Genomic DNA, 22,811 nt, shown 5'->3' on the forward strand with positions numbered 1-22,811 from the left:
TCGAATAAGATAAAATTTCCCCTTAATCAAGTAATCGAATACTCGACTCAACTTCAATATTACTCGCCTAATTTACTCGATGAAAAAAAAATTCGTATTCGATACCCGACTCGATTGCCTAAAACCACTACTCGCACAGCCCTAGTGAATTCAAATTGGAATATACTAACACGCCGCAGCCGCCGTTACACAGATCTTCAAATCCAAAGACTCATAATATAACATTTGGACCTACCAATTATTCACCTCGAATTAATTAAGTGGTCCAGTGGACCAATAACCCCCCCTCCGATTTAATTAATAAACTGGTACAGGCAATTTTTAAACTGGTCATTTGTCCTCTGCCACCGCCTAATTTCCCACGCTGACGCCTGCCATCGGTCGATGAAACTAGTTATTTATATGTTCGAATCCTGTCTGCTTTAGGTTCTGCATATTATTTTCACAGGTTTTGAAAGTATCTCCATGGAGTTTATAGAAGCTCCATGGTATCTCGTTGAAATATATTCGATTATTTCCATTTCTAGTGGAACGCCTGCCATCTGTCGATGAAACTAGTAACTTGTGTGTTCGAGTTCTGTCTGCTTTAGGTTCTGCGATTCTGCTTATTATTTTCACAGGTTTTGAAATGTCACTCGCTAAACTATCACGTTTATTTGCATCTAATTATACTTCACGTAAGTTCTCAAACTGTCAATTTTTAATTTATGGTCTAATATTTTGAAAAATATCAGGTAGTAGCTGGTGTACCCGAGCATTAACATGTACAACACCTGTTTCGGATATTGTACAAAATAACAAGTATGCCTTGGCTTAATTTTTTACATACGTGGACTGCTAATGTGAGCATTTTTTTTATTTTTTTAGGGATAACAGTCCTGGAAAGGTTAAAACTGGCGTTTTTATGCTGAATATGGGTGGACCTAGTACTCTAAATGAAGTTGAGATGTTTCTAACTAGACTATTTACTGATAAAGATATTATTCCACTTCCGTATCAAAGGTATAATTTTTTTATTACAGCTTTTAAACCAATTTAAGTTACTTTTCAACCTTGCAGTAAATTAGGACCACTAATTGCTAAAAGAAGAACGCCAAAAGTGGCTGAAAAATATCGTGAAATTGGGGGTGGTTCTCCAATTTTGAAATGGACCAAAATACAAGGATCCCTTATGGTTGATATTTTGAATAAAATTAGTCCAGAAACAGGTTTGTAAAATAATTTCACTTATGGCACAAATTCTGATATATATAAATTTAGCTCCTCATAAATATTATGTTGGATTTCGATACGCTGATCCTTTAACGGAAGATGCTATTGAAGAAATGGAAAGGTATACAAACTGCCTTAGCGAAGTAAGGACCCTAAAAACACAACAATATAACGTTTTATTTTCATAAGGGACAAAGTTGAGAGAGTGGTGGCATTCTCACAATATCCGCAGTACAGCTGTAGCACCACTGGAAGTAGCTTAAACGCCATTTACAGATATTACAAAAAGAACCCAGATTCTAATATGAAATGGAGTTTCATTGATCGTTGGCCCACGCATCCTGGATTTGTAGATGTAAAATGATTTTTATTTTTCAACATTGAATTTCGATAATAATTTATCATCTTGACTAATAACGCTGTAGTAAATTGGTATCTTTACTATTATTGGCGTAATAAGAAGCCTAAGTTGACTAATTATAACATAATATTAACATAACACTGTTATGTGTTGTTTAATAACAGCCAAAATACATCGTACCTTTGACTGAAAACAGCAGGGTTGCCACATGTCAGAGAAATCAGGGAATTTAAAAGTGGGCCTAAAAAGTCGGAATGTTAAGAAATTGTAAAAATTCAGGGAAAGGTCAGGGAATGTTAAGAAATTGTAAAAATTCAGGGAAAGGTCAGGGAATTTTAAAAATTTGTAAAAATTCAAGAAAAGGTAAGGGAATGTTACGAAATTTTAAAAATTCAGGGAAAGGTCAGGGAATGTTAACAAATTGTAAAAATTCAGGGAAAGGTCAGGGAATTTTAAAAATTTATAAAAATTCAAGGAAAGGTAAGGGAATGTTACGAAATTTTAAAAATTCAGGGAAAGGTCAGGGAATGTTAACAAATTGTAAAAATTCAGGGAAAGGTCAGGGAATTTTAAAAATTTGTAAAAATTCAAGGAAAGGTAAGGGAATGTTACGAAATTGTAAAAATTCAGGGAAATGTCAGGAAATTTTAAGAAACTGTAAAAACTTAGGGAATTCAATTTTCCATTTAAATTCATTAACTTCTGATAAAAGTGAAGTATAGCATAAAAATTTTGGCCTTAAAAAGTCAGGGAAAACAGGGGATTTGAATCTGAAAACTTTGTGGCAACCCTGAACAGCGTTATATCTTGACATTATCATTATCTTTTAAATAAATTAAGAACTTTAAAATTGCGCGCAAAATGGTTTCATTAAAAACATTTAAAAACCGTCAATACGTACTGAAACTTTGACGGATTTTAAATGTTTTAAATAAACTAATTTTGTGCAATTTTAAAATTCTTAATTTATTCAACCATGCATGTGAAATTAAAATTTGGTGGCTATTATTATTATCATTTCAAATATTGATTAATAACAGTGTAATCATGTTTCACGTTACTAACATAGTAATAATGCTGGAATATTTGATGGTACTGAATAATAATCAGGGTTGCCACGCGTCAGCGAATTTAAAAATGGGCTTAAAAAGTCAGGGAATATTAAGAATTTGTAAAAAATAAAGGGAAAAGTCAGGGAATTCAATTTCATCTTGACACTTTTTGAAGGTAATTTTACTCTAGATTTATGACAAATTCTATGATTATCAATTATTTCCTTGAAAGTGTGACAACTTTTTCAACATTGAAATAAACTTTTTTATTGAAATATAAGTTCATTTTGACCTTAAAAAGTCAGGGAAAATCTCTTAAAATGGTCAGGTAAAACAGGGAATTGTCATGGAATTAAACCTCAAAATTTTGTGACAACTGAATAATGGTGTAATCATCATTGTACATGGTTGCCACTTATCAGGGAATTTGAAAAGAGTCCTAGAAGATCAGGGACCTTTAAGAATTTGTTAAATGCCAGGGAATTCATGTGAAAGTAATTTTACTATAGTTCTGGGACAAAAACTTATATTAATACATGAGTTGAATAAAATTTATTATCTTTATAAAAAAAAAGTACAAAATTGTATTATTTTGGCTTTAAAAAGGTCATGGAAAATTTATAAAAATTGTCAGGGGAAATAACTTGGAAGTCAGATAATTTGAATCTGAAAATATTGTGACAACCCTGCTGTATTTTAACTAACATCTGTGTAATAATATTCTAATGACTAATTCCATAATTGCATTGTTACAGTGCAGCAATATTGTATTATATTCATTAATAACAGCATAATAATTTCATCTTTCTCCAGTAAACTATTTATCTCTATACTTGGAATGTTGAAGGGTCCATTGGCACCAGGCTGCTAAATCTGTAAAATGTTCTGCGTATTTTTAAAATCATTGCCTGGCCACTATGTTGGTCAAATCCCTCACCGGGTTTGTACCTGACCGTTTTAATGTGGAAAAGTCGGGGAATTTGAAAGAGGTATCAAAAAGTCAGGGAATTTGAAAGAGGTATCAAAAAGTCAGGGAATTTTCAAATGATATCAAAAAGTCAGGGAATTTTTCAATGATATCAAAAAGTCAGGGAATTTTCTAATGGTATCAAAAGTCTAGGAATTTTTTAATGGTATCAAAAGTTGGGGAATTTTTAAATGGTATCAAAAGTCAGGGAATTTTCAAATGGAATCAAAAAGTCAGGTAATTTGAAAATGGCCCCAATAAATCGCGCAAATAACTTTTTGAAAGATGTATTAAAAATACATTAAATATTTTGCAATATTTTGCTTCAAACCTTGCATTTATTGTGTAAAAATGTTCGTAGAAAACCTGGGGAAATTCATTAAAAATATTTCGTACGAGTCGTGTCTCAGCTTTAAATTACGAACATTTCTATGAAAATCATCAGGGCCACCATAGTCTTCCTTGGACATTCCAAGTATACACATATTTAGCTTCCTGCTTTCACTAATAACGATGTAATCATGTTCTAAAATTAACTAATTATATCATAACGGAGTATTCTTGTGATAGTTTGACTAGTATCGGCGTATTCACGTGAAACATTGACTAATAAAAGCGTATTCACGTGAAATATTGACGAGTATCGGCGTAATGACGTGAAATATATACTAATAAAAGCGTATTCACGGGAAATATTGACCAGTATCGGCGTAATGACGTGAAATATTGACTAATAAAAGAGTATTCACGTGAAATATTGACTATTATCGGCGTAATGACGTGAAATATTGACTAATATCGGCGTAATGACGTGAAATATTGACTAATATCGGCGTAATCACGTGAAATATTGACAAATATTGGCATAATCACTTGAAATATTGACTAATATCGGCGTATTCACGTGAAATATTGGTAATTTTCGGCGTAATAACGTAAATTTTTTACAAATATAGGCGTAATCCGGAATTATTGGCTATTATCGGCCTAATCACGTGAAGTATTGGTTAATGTCGGCGTAAAGACGTGAAATATTGACATATTAGCGTAATCACGTTTAATATTGACATATCAGCGTATTCACGTGAAATATTGGCTATTATCGGCGTAGTCACTTGAAATATCGACAAATATCGGCGTAATCACGTGAAATATTGATTAATGTCGGCATAATCACGAAGTATTGGCTAATATCAGCGAAATCTCGTGAATTTTTGACTAGTATCGGCGTAATGTTCAAAATTAACTAATAACGTCGTAATAAAGCCATACTATTGTAGAACATTGGTGTACTCATAATACCAAAAGTGGATATCTATTTTTGATAATACCCTAATGTGCCAAGTACACCCTATCTATTCATGTTCACTGAATCACCCTGTCCAGTAATAAGCCCAATTTAAATGACGTAAAATGTTACGTAGCGCTATCTGCATCCAAACTTCGACTGTCCTTGAAAAAATATAATATCAGATTAACAATAAACACAGAAACCACCAACAGTAGTGAAATGTCATCAGAGATAAAAATACAACTTTTTACAAATGTAAGCATAAACTACGGATAAAAAGTGTTCGGAGATTCAGGATACAATAATGTACAAAAAATGTAATTTAACATTAAAAATTAACAAATTAAACTGTAAGCTAGGTCGGAATTGTCAAGGCCTAACCAAATATATAATTTTCAATGAAATTGAGATTATTTTAAGAAATGTGTGCAGATTTCTAAGTGAAATTTGATAAATCATTTAAAATTGTAAAGACCCCGTTTGCCAAAATTAATTTTTGTAGAGGGTTTGGTATTTTATATCGATTTATATGATTGAACAAAACTATTTTTCCTAGGAATTTGATATTTCCAGATCGCATAGCACGCGCAGGGGTCATTAGATGATACAAAACTCAATGACCTTGAAGCTAATAATATAAACACCAAAAACAAGAAGATCATAAATAAAAATGTTCAATGAATAATTATAAACATAAAATGTATTTCAATTAAGCTCAAATTAGGTCGGTTGAAATTATTTGGACCTCAAAAGTGGTGGCGCACACTTTTCGAGTTGGAACCGACCTTCCAAACCTAATGGTTTTCGAGATTCATTTTGAATGACCTTGAAGACATGGTTCAAGGTCAACCAATTTTTAATAGCGTAAGATATCTTACCAGAGTGAGTTTTTCCTGAAAATGTCGATGGACATCTGACCTTCTTGTTTTGGGTATTTATCTTCTTGGTTTTGTTTTGGCCAATTTACATGGGTTCAGAGCCACGTTGACATAAAATGCGATGGCGCACACATTTCCAATTGAAATGGAATCTCTGAACCCAACGGTTCTCAAGATAGTTTGTGAATGACCTTGAGGACATGGTTCAAGCTCATTGAGTTTTGTATCATCTAATGACCCCCTGCGCGTGCTTTGCGGTCTGAAAATATAAAATTCCTTGGATAATTTGCTTTTCGATTATTAGCTCTGGATCGTTTTTTAGCGGACATCCTGTATATAATTTTATATACAGGGTGTTCACGAAAATGATAAATAACTGAAAAACGTTTTTTTTAAACTCAAATTTCTATGCAGGGGGACATTTACTGGTGTAAAATTGAATGACCTTGAACCATGTCTTCAAGGTCATTCAAAAACTATCTCGAGAACCGTTGGGTTTATGGATTTGGTTCCAAATAGAAAGTTGTTGCTCGCCATATTAGTAGTTCAAATAACTTTGATTTGACGAAATTTGACCAATCAGAAGCCGAGAAATTGAAAACTATTTAGTATTAGTCTAAACTAATCAGATTATTTTATTATCGAACACTAAATTCATTAACCTTCAATTTCTCGGCTTCTGATTGGTCAAATCAAAGATATTTGGACTACTAATATGGCGAACAACATCTTTCTAGTGGGAACCAATGTTTCTCGAGATAGTTTTTGAATGACCTTGAAGATAAGGTTCAAGGTCATTCAATTTTACACTAGTAATTGAATACGTCATCAAAATAAAAAAATTGAGACACTGCAGCGCCACCAAGTGTAGCGTTTTAGAACGTATCTCTATGCGCGAGTGAAGGGAAGACAAATTAGCCCATAGACCAAACAGAAAGCTTAAAATACATTGCCATCTAGTTGGCTTTGTAGGTATTTCCAAAGGCGTTAAAAAATGGCTGTCACACTTTTGGGCGTTATGTTGCTTTTGCTAATATTGAGAGATCGAGGCCATGTAATTTCCTGTCGATTTTAAGCCTAACAGTTGAAAAGCCATGTGTAATAGGGTGGCGGAAACTGTATTAAACATAACCACTCTCTAAGTACGCTATAAAGGTATTTTCTTTATTGAAACCTTGTTCACGAGATATGACGTAATTTACGTCACTTCCAATTCCGTGATGAAAAATGCATCGTCAACTTGGCAAACGGAATCTAAGGAAGCGGAAATTGAATTTGATAAGTTAATAATCTTCTGGATTAGCAGACGAGACTCCAACCATTTAAGTGCTGCTCGTGTTGGCTCTAATTTATGATTTTTGTATAAAAACGCCTTAAAGGCCGACTACATAAATCTTCGGTTTACTCTGTCTTTCACTGGAAGTAGGCTGACTGCATGGCACACGTGTATTGCAGTAAGCCTACTTCCAGTGAAAAACAGAGTAAACCGAAGATCTATGTAGTCGGCCTTTAACCCTGTTGTAATTTAAATAATTAACGGCTTAATTATGTTCTAAATTAATTTATTTCATCCTAATAACGCCTTTAAACCAAATTGATTAATTACGTCGTTATACTGTGTTATTTTTAAATTATGGCTTTGTATTGTACCATCTTCGTTAGTGCTTAGATTTAATTAATAGTTGTTATTTCTTGAGTTAGTACGTCGTTATATATAATAATCAGCTAGGCTAATAGCCAAGGCACCACCCTAGGCCCAAGTCAGCTAGCGACCTTTAATGCCTTTAAACAGGTGGCCGGGTTACAATGCGTAGGAGGGTGGTGGCAAGCCCTTCAGGCCACGCGAGCCAACAGCTCCCTAAACTTACTATTAGCTTATGCTTGCCAATTAATATAGGTTGTATCATATGTAACATAATTCCTCATAAGTATGCCATAAAAGCATTTTCTCTAATGAAACCTTGTTCACGGGATATGACGTCAATTACGTCACTTCCAAGTTCTCCGTGACGAAAATCTATAGTTTAGCTCGTGCTTCGCGATCACGGGATTTTTTTTCATGGTAACTTTTTGAACCCTTTTCAAGACCATAAAGATAATAATAATTTTAAATTTTTAGGTCCACTTATTGTATGTTATTATGTTACATGTGGTTGTATTGATAAACTCCACACAAAACTCTTGGTTCTGAAAATTTTAAAACTCTTGCCTCTAGAGATGAACGGTATTTTCATGTTCCTATTCGCTAATTCTTCATTCTTTTGCTTAAGTTAAATTTAGATTAAAAGAGTTAAATTTCGCTAAGCCTTGGCGTCAAAGGTTATACGTACGAACGGAAGCGATTAAGTTTTCACGCATTCTCTACCGGATGACGATATTTCCTTCTTTGGCGTCACTAGAAAGAAAGGATGTAGTTAAAAACTAACCCAAGTGTTAAACTTATGTTACTTATGACCGTACATTAGGCCTTTCTATAAAATAAGCTACGCTTGCTGAACTAGAGGCTCTAGAGCTCATTCGTCTCGAAATACGTACAAGTTCAGTTCAGTTTATGCTTAAAAACAGGGTGCTTCGTCGAATTTACTCTTATGTCCAAGGATTTTCGTAGTGAAACGTCATCGATACGTCACCTGTGACGCAGCAGCAACATCAAAACAAGGTGGCCAATGTAAAATTCAAATGTTGGTTCATTTGTACGAAAAGATAGAACTACATTTTTGTTCCGTTTCTTGTTATTTTAACATTGAAACCCGTTGTATGTCAAAACATCCACGATAAATAAAAAGTTATCACTGGGCCACATGGAATTGTACCTAGTTAAATCGTGCAAACTGAAATAGTGCTACGTTGAAATACGATAAAAATACCTAACCTTTTAAAAGTTAGTTAGCCCTCTATAAAAAATATATATTAAAAAAATTGTGGTGGGGAAGCTATTTTTATCTTTGGCTCAATTTGTTTCTTGATCATTTCAAATTTATTATGGAATATTTTTATTATAGTCGATCACTGATCTCATCCAGAAAAAACTATTGGAATTTCCCGACAATATCCGTTCTAGAGTGGTCATTTTATTTTCGGCACATTCGCTACCCATCAAGGTATGAAACGTTCACCTTAAAGGGCCACACTGGTGTTGGAAAAATGTGAGTGAAAGTCGAGTAGCTCCTCCCCATTCCGTACCTCTAGAGAGCGGATCAATCCAATCATATTTTGGGATTTTTTCCAGCCCTAATCCCGTAGTTCACGCGATAATCAATTGAAATTCAGAGGGGCAAGTCTTTATACTTTAGGATGTCTTAATGATCATGATTAAATGATGACAAATTTAATACATTTAATCACGATTTAATCATTCATATGTCGATTTGATCATTTTATTTCACGATTTAATCATTTCATTTCACGATTTAATCATTCGTATGTCGATTTGATCATTTTATTTCACGATTTAATTATTCATATCTCGATTTAATCATTTCATTTCACGATTCAATCATTTATATCTCGATTTAATCATTAATATCTCGATTTGATAATTTCAATCATGATTAAATATTTTAATCACAATTTAATATTTTAATCACAATTTAATATTTTAATCACAATTTAATATTTTAATTATGATTTAATATTTTAATCGTTATTAACGGTTTAATCATTCATATCTCGATTTAATCATTTTTATCGTTATTAACGATTTAATCATTTCGTTTCATAATTTAATCATTCATATCTCGATTTAATCATTTAAATTTCGATTTAATCATTTAAATTTCGATTTAATCATTTAAATTTCGATTTAATCATTTAAATTTCGATTTAATCATTTAAATTTCGATTTAATCATTTAAATTTCGATTTAATCATTTAAATTTCGATTTAATCATTTAAATTTCGATTTAATCATTTAAATTTCGATTTAATCATTTAAATTTCGATTTAATCATTTAAATTTCGATTTAATCATTTAAATTTCGATTTAATCATTTAAATTTCGATTTAATCATTTAAATTTCGATTTAATCATTTAAATTTCGATTTAATCATTTAAATTTCGATTTAATCATTTAAATTTCGATTTAATCATTTAAATTTCGATTTAATCATTTAAATTTCGATTTAATCATTTAAATTTCGATTTAATCATTTAAATTTCGATTTAATCATTTAAATTTCGATTTAATCATTTAAATTTCGATTTAATCATTTAAATTTCGATTTAATCATTTAAATTTCGATTTAATCATTTAAATTTCGATTTAATCATTTAAATTTCGATTTAATCATTTAAATTTCGATTTAATCATTTAAATTTCGATTTAATCATTTAAATTTCGATTTAATCATTTAAATTTCGATTTAATCATTTAAATTTCGATTTAATCATTTAAATTTCGATTTAATCATTTAAATTTCGATTTAATCATTTAAATTTCGATTTAATCATTTAAATTTCGATTTAATCATTTAAATTTCGATTTAATCATTTAAATTTCGATTTAATCATTTAAATTTCGATTTAATCATTTAAATTTCGATTTAATCATTTAAATTTCGATTTAATCATTTAAATTTCGATTTAATCATTTAAATTTCGATTTAATCATTTAAATTTCGATTTAATCATTTAAATTTCGATTTAATCATTTAAATTTCGATTTAATATTTTAATCGTTATTATAAATTTAATATTTTAATCGTTATTATAAATTTAATATTTTAATCGTTATTATCAATTTAATATTTTAATCGTTATTAACGATTTAATACATTTTAATCGGTATTAACTATTTAATACATTTTAAACGGTATTAACTATTTAATACATTTTAAACGGTATTAACGATTTGATACATTTTGATCATTTTTAAAGATTTTATACACATTTTAAATTTTAATCGGTATTAATGATTTAATACATTTAAATTTTAATCGGTATTAATAATTTAATACATTTTAATTTTAATCGGTATTAATAATTTAATACATTTTAATTTTAATCGGTATTAATAATTTAATACATTTTAATTTTAATCGGTATTAATAATTTAATACATTTTAATTTTAATCGGTATTAATAATTTAATACATTTTAATTTTAATCGGTATTAATAATTTAATACATTTTAATTTTAATCGGTATTAATGATTTAATACATTTTAATTTTAATCACTATTAATGATTTAATACATTTTAATTTTAATCACTATTAATGATTTAATACATTTTAATCAGTATTAACTATTTAATCCATTTTAATTTCGATTCAATATTTAATCGTTATTAACGATTCAAGCCATTTTAATCGTTACTAACGATTCAAGCCATTTTAATCGTTATTAACGATTTCATCCATTTTAATCGTTATTAAATATTTCATCCATTTTAATCGTTATTAAATATTTCATCCATTTTAATGGTTATTAAATATTTCATCCATTTTAATCGTTATTAAATATTTCATCCATTTAATCTTCGATTAAATATTTTCATAGTTATTATCGATTTAATCCATGTAAATTTCTATTTAATATTTTAATCGTTATTAACGAATTAATCCATTTAGTCATGATTCAATCTTCGAAGGTGTCCTAATAGTTATGACAGTGACTTTCTGACTTGCCCCCTCGATTCAAACAGCGGTGTGGTTCTTGGGCTATCAAATATGTATCAAATCTTGAAGCTTTTCAAAACATATTTAGGCAGTGTACAAAGGCGATCCCTATCCAACCGAAGTAGCGGCCACGGTTTTGAAAGTCATGGAGAAACTGGGTAATACTCACTCTTATCGATTAGTTTGGCAGTCGAAGGTTGGCCCTACAGCGTGGATGGGCCCTCCTACTGATGAGGCCATGAAGGAATTGTCGAAAAAGGGTATCAAGGACATCTTACTAGTGCCAATAACGTTCGTCAACGAGCACATTGAAACTCTTCACGAGTTGGACATCGAGTATGGACAGGACGTGGTGAAAGAGGTTTGTGTTCACCTAGATACCACATTGTTCTTGTACCACGGACCAGTCGCTGAGCAGGGTTGCCAAACGTCAGGGAATTTAAAAATGGGCCTCAAACGTCAGGGAAATGGCAGGGAATTTTAAGAATTTGTAACAATTCAGGGAAAAGTCAGGGAATTCAATTTTATCTTGGCACTTTTCGAAGGTAACTTTACTCTAGATCTATGACAAATTCTATGATTATCATTCATTTCCTTGAAAGTTTGCCTAATTTTTCAACATCGCAATAACCTTTTTACTGAAATATAAGTCCATTTAAATGAATTAACTTCTGATAAAAGTGAAATATAAAATAAAATTTTGATCTTAAGAAATCAGGGAATATCCCTTAAAATAGTCAGGGAAATCAGGGCATTTTCTGGCAACCCTTTTGAGTGACGTCATTAGAGTTAAGGAATACACCCTCTAGCGGGGCACGGTCAACGAAGCCCGCTGTAGCGTCAGGGTCGCGATATGTAACAGCTAAATGATGCATACAATATTATCTTTCTGGCTTTTGTAATAAACCAGGGTACACGAAGTAGAAAAAAGTGGTTGGACGATACTACTGTAATGGTTAAAAGGAAATAGAACTCCAATCATTGCTTCAATTTCGTCGTCGTGTACCCTGCTTTATCAAAACAATTGTTCGTCCTAGTTCAATAGTTCGAAACTCGTAAAAATTATTGATGAGAATGAATTTATGGTACCAGTTTTAATTTTTTTGTTAATAATTTACAGGCTGGAATCGAAAATTTTAAGAGAGTCTCATCACCGAATGACCACCCCATATTTATACAGGTTTAATATTTTTAATTATTTTACTTTATTCGTGTATTTCATTCCAAAAATGGGCCAATCCAAAATAAGTTATAATACTATTGAAAGTATTCGATCATTGTAAATAAAATTTTCAACTAGGCATACAACTTCAAATTTATTCAGTTAATGGTAATTTTAAACTTAGTGCAACATCAATAACCGAGGGTACGCAGAGCCGTACCTAGTCCAAATGGCGCCCTGGGCCAAAAACCAAAATGGCGCCCCCAGAACCTAAAGAAGAAATTTTTCAATTTTCAATATCTAACTTAAATGAAAATCATCGATTTTGCGCCCCTAACATTTTGGCGCCCTGGGCCCCGGCCCCTCTCGTCCTACCCAAGGGACGGTTCTGAGGGTACATTAATTTTTAGGATGTGTCATTGAATTGACATTTAAATTCGAAAAAACCGTAAGCCAATCTTCAGGACGTACTTACTGTTAAAAGAAGTACAAATTGTTTTGAAAATTAACGGTAGTAATTGTAGGAGCAGTTATTTAATTTCAAAATATTCTTTGAACCAATCATCTTTCACTATATTATAGTGGGAAAGGCGTAAGCGTACGATTTTTTCCTAACGCGGTAGACTTTTCACCCTAGCGCCAAAAACTAGAATTTGTTTACTTTCTTGGATTGGTCCATTCGCAAATAACGGTTATTTTTTTACCTGGTTTTCTAAAGGGCTTAGCTGACATTGTTAAGAACCATTTGGCTTCTAACGAAGTGTGCTCCAAGCAGCTGCCTCTGCGCTGTCCACTTTGCGTAAATTCCACCTGTCAATCCGCTAAAGATTGGATATCATCTCTGCAATCGCGATTAACTTAAGACGACTTCTATGTTATCAACCAACTCAATAGCATTTATCTGGGATTTGTGATACATAAAGAATCTTGTTTATGGTGGTTGATTTTTGTAGTTTATAGAAAAATATAAATTATTTTATATTACATTATTTTCGTCTTCAAAGTTAAAAAATCACGACGGACTTCCCCTTGTTTGAGACAGTATTGTGGCGTCATCTACAGTAGTTTTTCAAAAGTGGGTACCTAATGTTTATAATTATGGTTCGATTCCCCATGAACCGCGTGTAAAAGTTTTACTGAAAGCAATTTCTAGAATAGAGTAATGGCAGTGCTACGTCACACAACGTCACCCATGCTTTTTTATATTCATAAAAAATTCGCGCCCACAATGGCGGCCATGGCCAAAGCTACGGAGTGCTACCAGACTTGTAAATAGTGTATATTTTTAAGAGAGTCCACTGGACCCGAACCCCTCCGCCGATCTATTTTTTCGACGAGTCCAGGACTCTTCCCTCATTCTTGCCCCCCCCCCCCACTCGTTTAAATTTATATGTTTTAATCTCTCTGTATTCCTCCATATTGTATTCGAAAATAAATGGCACCTAACCAGGCAAAGCCTGTAAACTTTATATGGTAATTATAAAAGAGACAGTCAGTAATCGAACTACAGCATTATTTCATTATATTACCAACATCAAAGTTTACATATTTTCATATATAATCGTGATCGGGTAAATTAAAATGCTCGTAAATATTATCCCAATTAATTTAACCATTAAAGTCTTCATTCCAAACCCATAGAGCTTAATTTTTTTTCTACCTTTATTCATTTTAATAAAGCAAAATTTTGGTCTTCAATGGCACTGTTACAATTACTGTGCCTAATGGAATACAGTGCAAGACTATTAATTATGGACTAATAATTTCCATACTTCGTTAGTCTTAGAGCCACGTAGTGGCCAAAGCGATAAATTCATAAACTGCTGGATTATCGTTAGCTAAATTGGTGGATTTTAAAATTCATTTTGCGCGTGAAAATACGCTGCCATCTAGGAGCAACAAACACAACACCCGACACAAGGAGAACGCAACCCGTCAAAAGTCGTGGATTTTTTGTGTACATTTTTCATTGGCTAGACGCTTTAGCGCCTGCTGCCGTCGGGAGGGTGAAACTTCGGAAATTTACTTCCCCCCGCCCGTAAAACGTTCAGCGTAAAGGCTCGTGACGCTCGTCCAATGAAATACGTACTCAACCCTTCGTTAGCGTGTTTAAAGGCTAGCTGCGTTCTCCTTGTGTTTGTTGCTCCTAGCTGCCATGTTAGGGTATAAAAGCAAGTAAATAAGCCTGCTATACCTCATAATGTAAAGGTATTGTCGCGTGCAAAAACGTAATTTTGAAATCGGTCAATAGACGCTTCGAGTTTTAAATAATAACAAATTATCTGTTAAGCAGACTAAATTCCAGCAGTTTTTGAACTTCTCGCGTTGGCCGCTACGTGGCAGCCGTAGCTCTATGCAAACAGCATTTCTCTTTTCTGATAGTAGATGGCGCGTTAGTCACTCCGCCCACGTAGTCCGTTTCACCCAAGCGGTGTACTTTTGACTTTTTGAGTCATAAAATAACTTCATAACCATTCCTACACCAGCTACTTGGCCATGTGTTAACAGTCATTTGGTAAAGCGTACATAACATTATGGAATGTAGATACCAAACAACGTGTGTTTGTAAGTTCCAATAGGCAAGGTCGTAATTTACGCCTGCTGATTTTGGCAAAGGCGAAGGGAGAGAATCTTTTCATCAATGACGAAGTGACGTTGGTTTTCGTTTTTGCGTCATTGCGGAAGCGACTCGCCGAAGTCGTTTAAGAAACTTACGTCTAGGGCAAATTTAGGTCTAGAAATAAAATTGATCTTTTGTCCCGGTTTTAATATAGGACTCTACGCAATTTGAACATACTTATTATCACAAAACACGTGTCCTTTAGATGCCTTCCCGTTGATGAGGAACCAATATTGGCATTGTTGAAAAACATATTCAACTAGATAGCGCATCCTCCGTTGATAAAGTTTACGTTTTACGAGGCTAGGAGAAAGTAATCTATTTGATACGATAACAAACGCGATAATAACTGAAATTGGGGTCAATTTAAATCGATGTTTATTGTAAATTTCACTAAATTTCTTGCGTTGGGGCATAGATTTATGTTTCACATAAGTATGTCAGTTATTTGTGTAAATTTTTTACCGAGAGCAATTTCTAGAATGACCATTATGTTATTTACGCTATCGGTAAATATTTCAGCTATCTGGAACCAGGCCCGTAACCAGCCGTCAACCCTCGGGGGCGCTCAAATTTTATTTTGGTGGGCGCCAATACCTGGATACTAAAAATCGTAATTTTTAACTCCCACTCCTGAAATTAGTAAATATACCGAATTTGTCTTTATTTTTATTTTTTAATTATGAATTTCGACTTCGTTGAAAACAGAATATTTTATTAAAAATAGTAGATGAAATAACAAGCATGAACTGCAGTCCAATGAACGTTTTACCGTTGTTGTAGTATAGTATAGTCCAATCACTTTTCTTTATTTCGTGTATCCTGGGTGTAGCTCAAAAGGTACCAAGGCAATGTTGCAAAACACTTTTGATTGACTAGTTCGGTATATCTTCAATTCAAATATTTAAACTTTTGGTGCAGTAAAAATCGCGAAAACAAAATTTTCCAAACAATAGTAAAAACGTTTTAAATATTTACTGAAATTAAATTGTAATGTAGCTCTCCTTTTTGATTATAGAACATATCGATATTTTTTTGGGATGCGCTAGTATTCATTTTGGGCGCTGAGCATCCCCTGCCCCCCCCCCCCGCCCCCCCCCCCCATATACGGGCCTGACCTGGCACACTTACTTTTGTAAGATAATTATAAACTCATGTTAATAGCGACGTTCTCTGAAAATTTCGCTTAATTCTTCGCTTTGGGGTGATGGGATTTCGAATGATCTAAAACAGGGGTGCAGGAACTTGAGACATTGAGTTACGACGAACTCTGGCAATCTTTCCACGTAAGATGCTGCCGAGAGATGGAGATGATTTTGCTTCGCTTCGCAGTTGAGATCTTCTCTCCGTCTTGAGAGTAATTTTTTTATATCAGCGTCGTCCTAGGGACTCCAAGCGCAAGAGGAGTGGGTTAACTTTCCGAGAGGCCATACAACTTTCAACCGGTGTGGGCAAAATACCAATTTCACGAGTTGCCAGTTGGGCGCTTTTCCCGCCCGATTTGGCTTCTTTTTTGAAAATGTTTGGGCGGCAGGTCGTTCCTTGGGTTTGTATGATTACAAAGATTACTAACTTCGATAATGAATATCTTTTTAACACTGTAACAGTACAGTAATTGTTTCTAATATTCTAAAAATAAAAGAAAGTTTCAAATCTTTGTTATTGTTAATAATCATAAACTTATTTAGTTGGTAATTAAAGGGAGTATACAAAGCATTGAAAATTTGACGGCTTACTGGTGCTATGACTTGTTTTTAACATAACTTGCGCTAATCAGCACTAACTGGTGTCTAGGAGCAACAAACACAAGGAGAACGCAGCTAGCCTTTAAACACACTAAGGCAGTGTTGTGTACAAATTTCCTTGGACGAACCTTAACGCTGAACGTTTTACGGCGGGGGGAAGACAATTTCCGATTTTTCCCCTTACGACGGCTGCTAAAGCGTCTAGTCAATGAAAAATGTACCCCATGACTTTTGACTGGTTGCTTTCTCCTTGGGTGGGGTGCTGTGTTGGTTGCTCCTAGCTGGGGTTACAAGTGGCAAAAATGCGATTCATCATTCACCACATATATGAAAACACTACTCACTTTAAAGATATGGGAGATAATTTATGCAATTCTTAGAAATACAATTTCAAACGACATTTTGGGCTATTTTCATTCCCACTTGGGCTGAGAGGGATTTCACTTTTCCCTGGCAGCTCTGCCAATTTCTTTCTGCTCTTCTGTCTCTGGCGAGGACGCGGCAAGGAGAAGAACGCCGCAATCGAATCAAAGACTCTTTCTTTAGAAAATTTCTGCCTTCAGCGTGTTATTATTTTAGAAACCCGAAAAGTTGCGTAAGCTGGGATGGAAGCTTAGTAAATATAATCTACGTTTTGTGGCGTCACTCGAAAAATATATAATTATTGTGACATTTCGGTGATAAAGCTGAATAAATTTTCGCTTGCCAAGTGATTGTCGCCTTTTTTAAAAAAAAAATAACCTTTGAAAATTCATCGGTTGTCGTCGCAAGGACACTGTGGGGGTCTTTTCACCATCGTTTCAAATCCACCATAGTTTAGCTAGTTAAAAAACATTACATCCACACACACGTGGCCTTCGTTGAGCGCGAGGATTTTCCTTTTTTTAAATGTCGTCACGTGATATCGTGACGTCACCAGTAAAGTTACTTGCCATCTCGATCTCTCGCCAGCTGGAAGAGTTCGGAAACCGTTCGTTCAGTGGAGGTGTCCGACGCCCCAACGCGCCGTTTATGTTTTTTACCCCCGCGGTTTTAATTCAGCTAGTCAAACGCGATACTGTCATTATACGGCAACTTCGTAGGCCCAAGTCCTGGCACTAGCGAAATTAAAGTCAGTCAAAGTTATTCCGTCCTGGTTTGCACGCTTCTCAAACGGTGTTTCACTTTGGTTTCTTATTCACTATTGCCGAAGAAAGGTGTAATGTGGGTGAGTAATTTTATATCCTTTAATAAATTTAACGGTTAATGTTTAGTTATTGCGTAATACGTAATGAGATATTTGGTTTAATGTAAAGAGTTATGAATCAGTGTTTTTCCTGGTAAATCTATCCTATCTTACAAACTTACGTGCGTCACTGGTATTTTATGAGATGAAGTCACTGGCGTTTCTCATCTCATTTAAAATTTTATCTAATCCCTCTTTGAATAACGCGTTATAGCACGATTGTTTAGATAGCATAGAATGGCTACGTTCAGCAGCAGTCAACGGGAAAAAACCCGATGGATTTGATATTTTCCACCGATGAGCTTTTTCGTCATAATGACGTTGTAAGTTTCTGAACGCTTTTATTCAGTCATCGGTGTTTTTTAAAATGGCGTAGCTTTTATAGTAGTTTTACGTCAGTAAGGACGTCAGTCATCGGAAAAACCGACTCTTCCAGCCGATGACTTCGGTGAGTAACCGATGAGCATCGTGACGTTAAAACCGGAAACTCGAAAAAGCGTACAGTAGGAAACCGAGGTCACCGATTAGTAATCGGTGAGTCCGATGAGCTCTGCTGAACGTACCCTAGGAGAGTTTATACGTTTATTTACGTGTTTTTTTTTAGGTTATAGAAATATGTAGAAATTTTCTAGCTCACAGCCTGACTTTGTGTTTTCGGATTTCTACGATCAACAATTATCTATTGACCATTTAAAAACTTTGGGTGATGATTTTTTTACAGCATCCTTAGTGCAACTGCAGGCGGTACTACCGAGGTCACAATCCTTTCTATCAGTGTGCTTCTATGAAATCGTTCGCTTTTCCAATCAGCGATTGCGTTAAAGTCACGTGACAGTAACTGAGTGACGTGAGTGAGTGACGACGTTAATCATCATTTCGAGTCGGATCGGGGCAGAGGATCCTTAGGAGGTGCTTTGTTCTTCGGGCCATTTGAGGTTAGATTTTTAAATTACTGTTTAAGTATTTCGGGAATCTAAACTGCGTATAATTAATCGCGTATTATTTGTGGAATCGGATTGTGAAATTAGGAAATAGTTCGTAAGTTGTTAAAGGTGGGGGAAAGACGCCATCTTGTCTTGTTCGCAAGCTGGCCACAGAATTCAGCCCTAAGGAGTATGCTTTTGTAAATTACTTACCATAATCAAGGTCATTAAATTCACCTTTGTTAAATTCAAGTTAAACTTTTGAAAGTGGAATAGTGCTAGGATAGGCCTAAATCTCCACTTTGTATTGGGATTAAGCCTAGGCGTATCTTTGGCTTCTAGTTTGTATGAATTTTTGGACCTTCAAGCCCTGGCAGGCGTACAAGTTAGGCCTACAAATTGTTGTAAAATTCCTTCCGTCTTCGCCAAGGCTAGTTTTGTAATCTTGATTTCTAGTTACTAAGAGTATATTATGTGTGAAATTATTGTAGAAATTAATATAATGTACCCTTATTTATTCATTCTTCTGGCTATTAACGAAAAATATTAATGTAAATTAACCCTATTTTCCACAAAGATGTTATATAGCTTGTTTGTTGGCTTATCTATCAACTATAAAATTGTATGTATATTGCTATGCAATTTTATTGAAATCAGGTTTCCTTCTGCAGCCAAGCTTTGATCTAAATTTTTTCATGCATGCTTCTTTCATTTGTAAACGTATAGGCCTAAGCCATTTTCCTTGAAATGTTTTGCTTAAATTTAAAAACTTTAATTGGTTTGATTCACAATATCATTTGTAGATCTAAGCCTAATTATAGTCTCTTTTGTTTAGCAAAGCCTTTTTTGGTAAAATTTAGTTGGCTTTGTAAATGCTGACTCTTATCTCTAGGGATTTTTATTAAATTTTAAAAATAGTTTTTTTTATGGAATGTGTCTTGTCTTTTTTACTTTCAGGCCTTTAAATTTTAAGACACAAGCTTCGTAATTGAAATATTTAAATGGAGCGAGACACTAATCAGATGTCACAGAGTGCTGGTGCCTTGTGTCGCTCTGGCTGTGGGTTTTACGGTAGTCCTGCCACCGATGGCTTATGCTCAAAATGCTACAAAGATGCTCTGAAACGAAAACAATCTGCACCCAACGCATCATTAGCTGGCAGAAGTAGCAGTCCCAGTAGTAAGATTTTCACTACACTTCCTGCCCCCTCCTCCAAATTTGCTTGCAATAAATCTTTAACGCTCAAGCCGCATTTTATATTTTGAGCCAAGATAAAAATGGATGAGGTTTTAAACTTATTCATACGAATCCATGTTTGAAGGACCTAAAGAGGAGCCGGCATCCGCTACTAGCCATCCTGCTGAAAGTTTTGGATGGAATGAAAAACTCGCCGATATTGGATCCTTTCGGGTAGCTACAACCTCCAGTGGATCAATGAGTGAAACATCCTTGGCAGCCTCAACGGGTACCTCTGCCGCTGTAGCCTCTTCGTCATCCAGCCTAGCGTCTTCACCTGCCGAGAGCGCCTTAACTACAGCCTCACCTACAGTCCCTGCCGCTGTAGCTATTCAGAGTCCAGAAACAGCAAAAGTGGAGGTAAATATTGAAGCTATTTAGTTGAGGTGTTAAATAAAGACCTTCAAATTGGAGGTAATACTTCGATAATGAATTGAAATTGCCTTGTTATCCTCACTAGCAAAAAATAACTGTAAATCAATGCTAATATTCTAAAAAGCCCAACATTTAAAGGGATAAAATTTAGAAGAACTAGAACTATTATAGACCTTATTGAACTAAGCCCTCCTTTATTTTATCCCTTTCGGAAGTTGAGTTTTCCCTCATTTTATCTGTTATAACTTAAATAACCCCAATTTTTCCCTTGCTGAATTTACAGTACCTAGTAAAACGTATTCCTGGAATAGTCATGGAAATTGAATGTTGGGGAATTTTAAAAAATAGTCTAAAAATCTGGTAATTTTAAAAAATAGTCTAAAAATCTGGTAATTTTAAAAAATAGTCTAAAAATCTGGGAATTTTAAAAAATAGTCTAAAAATCTGGGAATTTTAAAAAATAGTCTAAAAATCTGGGAATTTTAAAAAAGTCTAAAATCAGGGAAATGTCAGGGAATTTAATTTCGGTAGCAAATAGGAAACTTTTACTAAAATATGGGTTAAAAAATATAAAATCTTGACACAATAAGTCTGGGAAAATCTCCAGAGATGGTCAGGGAAAACCTAGAAAAGTCAGTGAACTTGATTGTGAAAAGACTGTGGCAACCCTTGTCTCTTTCTCGATCTATAAACAATTAAATTCCTCTCACTTTTGACGTTATTGAACTGATCGCCTCTCTCATTTAACCCTTATTCATATCTACCTCCCCCCACTCCTCTCTTCTGATCGTCATTGTCATAATCCCCACTAATATTTAACTCATTGCCCTTAGTAAATATCTTTCTGAATTAATGTAAATGATCCAATTATTCATTTCTTTTAAAAGGGTTGCACTAGCCAAGACAGTACAAACGAAGGAGTTTCTGGGAACTCTGCGAATGATAATGCGGCCACTTCACCGAATCCTAATGATCAGACGGATGATACGCAACAGAAAGACCAGAAGCAAAAGAAAAAGAATCGGTGTTTAGTCTGTCGCAAAAAGGTTGGATTAACAGGTTAGTATTTGTATTTTTTATCAAGCAGTCTTTCTTAATTAATCTTTGTTCTTCAGATTTTCAGCCATTCACTGTTGTTTTTTTTTTCGTACGCACTTAGTTAGGCCTACCACAATGTCACAAACATGTTTTAATAATATTACACTATTTATACAGGTTTCGAGTGTCGCTGCGGGGGTTTGTTTTGCAGCATTCACAGATACTCTAATGAACATAACTGCACGTTTGATTACAAAGAACTGGGTGCTCAAGAAATCCGAAAAAATAATCCTCTCGTGGTTGGTGAAAAGATTCAGAAAATATGAGATGGTTTAGCCTCCTTAATTGTAGTTTATATATAAAAAATAAGAGAAAATGAAAAAAAAAAATCCACCAGAGACAGTGCTAAAAATTTTAGGGGAAAAAACTGTTCAAGAAATTCCTTTTTGTCTGCTCTGGTTGTTTATTTGGTAAGGGCGTCGATTTATCAAAATTTGTTTTTGGTGTTTGAGGGAAAAAACTATTTCACCTAAATTTAAAAAAATTCCCTCCCATTTTAAATCCTTTAATCCCAGTATGCCCATTCGTTTCAAAAACTACCCATATATATCTTGGAAAACAAAGACGCTAAAACTACGTTTGAAAGTGAAAAAAAATTTAATGGAAAATAAATTTGCAATACCTAATTCATGAACTATATTCTCGGCAAGTAGCCTTGCGAGAGTTTTTATTTACAGATTGTACTTCCATTTTTTTCGTTCATATCATTAGAATTTAGCTCTAAAATATACAGGATATAGGCTTATAATTAAATTTATGCGGAAGATAGTGTCTTCAGGTTAATGTATTTTTTTTTGTCTTATTAATTTGACGTAACTATGCACATCTGCAAAATTTAGGCGTTTAATAAAGATTTAAAGATAAAAATGTTTTGCCTCAGTTCAATTTCCAAGCCTTTAAAAAAACCACTTCCCACTTTGTTCTCAATCACTTGTGGAAAAATTTTGGGTGAATTTGAAGAAAACTGACCTCTTAAAAAAATAAATTTTATATTTGACATTTCTAATGATAATACTACATGAAAGAACATTGCAATACTTTATTATAT

At 33.8% G+C, this 22,811-nt stretch overlaps 2 protein-coding genes across 4 annotated transcripts; both read left to right on the forward strand.

Moving 5' to 3' along the window:
* The first annotated feature begins 388 nt into the window (after window positions 1-388).
* FeCH (ferrochelatase, mitochondrial) lies at window positions 389-14,046 on the forward strand. The gene is made up of 11 exons (XM_090164064.1): window positions 389-448; window positions 621-677; window positions 735-801; window positions 868-1,002; window positions 1,060-1,208; window positions 1,261-1,333; window positions 1,402-1,567; window positions 8,764-8,862; window positions 11,468-11,740; window positions 12,500-12,559; window positions 13,260-14,046. Exons 2-11 carry the CDS (start codon window positions 629-631, stop codon window positions 13,401-13,403), a joined length of 1,215 nt encoding a protein of 404 aa, XP_090020190.1. The 5' UTR covers window positions 389-448; window positions 621-628; the 3' UTR covers window positions 13,404-14,046.
* A 3,676-nt stretch (window positions 14,047-17,722) lies between these two features.
* On the forward strand, window positions 17,723-22,630 carry drn (zinc finger AN1-type doctor no). Of its 3 annotated transcripts, XM_090162513.1 has the most exons (6): window positions 17,723-18,113; window positions 18,853-19,066; window positions 20,012-20,233; window positions 20,376-20,650; window positions 21,553-21,724; window positions 21,881-22,630. In XM_090162513.1, exons 3-6 carry the CDS (start codon window positions 20,056-20,058, stop codon window positions 22,027-22,029), a joined length of 774 nt encoding a protein of 257 aa, XP_090018639.1. In that variant the 5' UTR covers window positions 17,723-18,113; window positions 18,853-19,066; window positions 20,012-20,055; the 3' UTR covers window positions 22,030-22,630. The 3 variants fall into 3 exon arrangements, with proteins under 3 accessions (XP_090018639.1, XP_090018641.1, XP_090018640.1); XM_090162515.1 differs by lacking the exons at window positions 17,723-18,113; window positions 18,853-19,066 and adding an exon at window positions 19,106-19,244; XM_090162514.1 differs by lacking the exons at window positions 17,723-18,113; window positions 18,853-19,066 and adding an exon at window positions 19,258-19,277.
* The last annotated feature ends 181 nt before the right edge of the window (window positions 22,631-22,811 follow it).

The sequence above is a fragment of the Leiobunum rupestre genome, chromosome 11, assembly GCF_980474605.1.
Source record: "Leiobunum rupestre chromosome 11, qqLeiRupe1.1.hap1, whole genome shotgun sequence".
In the NCBI taxonomy this organism is placed as follows: domain Eukaryota; kingdom Metazoa; phylum Arthropoda; class Arachnida; order Opiliones; family Sclerosomatidae; genus Leiobunum; species Leiobunum rupestre.

Bases quoted from the DNA above. Each gene is read 5' to 3' on its own strand.
- drn (XM_090162513.1), top strand. From the start codon at position 20,056: ATGGAGCGAGACACTAATCAGATGTCACAGAGTGCTGGTGCCTTGTGT. The intron at 20,234-20,375 runs GTAAGATTTTCA...CCATGTTTGAAG, and splicing joins CAGAAGTAGCAGTCCCAGTA to GACCTAAAGAGGAGCCGGCA. The intron at 21,725-21,880 runs GTTAGTATTTGT...CTATTTATACAG, and splicing joins CAAAAAGGTTGGATTAACAG to GTTTCGAGTGTCGCTGCGGG.
- FeCH (XM_090164064.1), top strand. From the start codon at position 629: ATGTCACTCGCTAAACTATCACGTTTATTTGCATCTAATTATACTTCA. The intron at 1,568-8,763 runs GTAAAATGATTT...TTTTTATTATAG, and splicing joins CGCATCCTGGATTTGTAGAT to TCGATCACTGATCTCATCCA. The intron at 12,560-13,259 runs GTTTAATATTTT...GGTTTTCTAAAG, and splicing joins ACCACCCCATATTTATACAG to GGCTTAGCTGACATTGTTAA.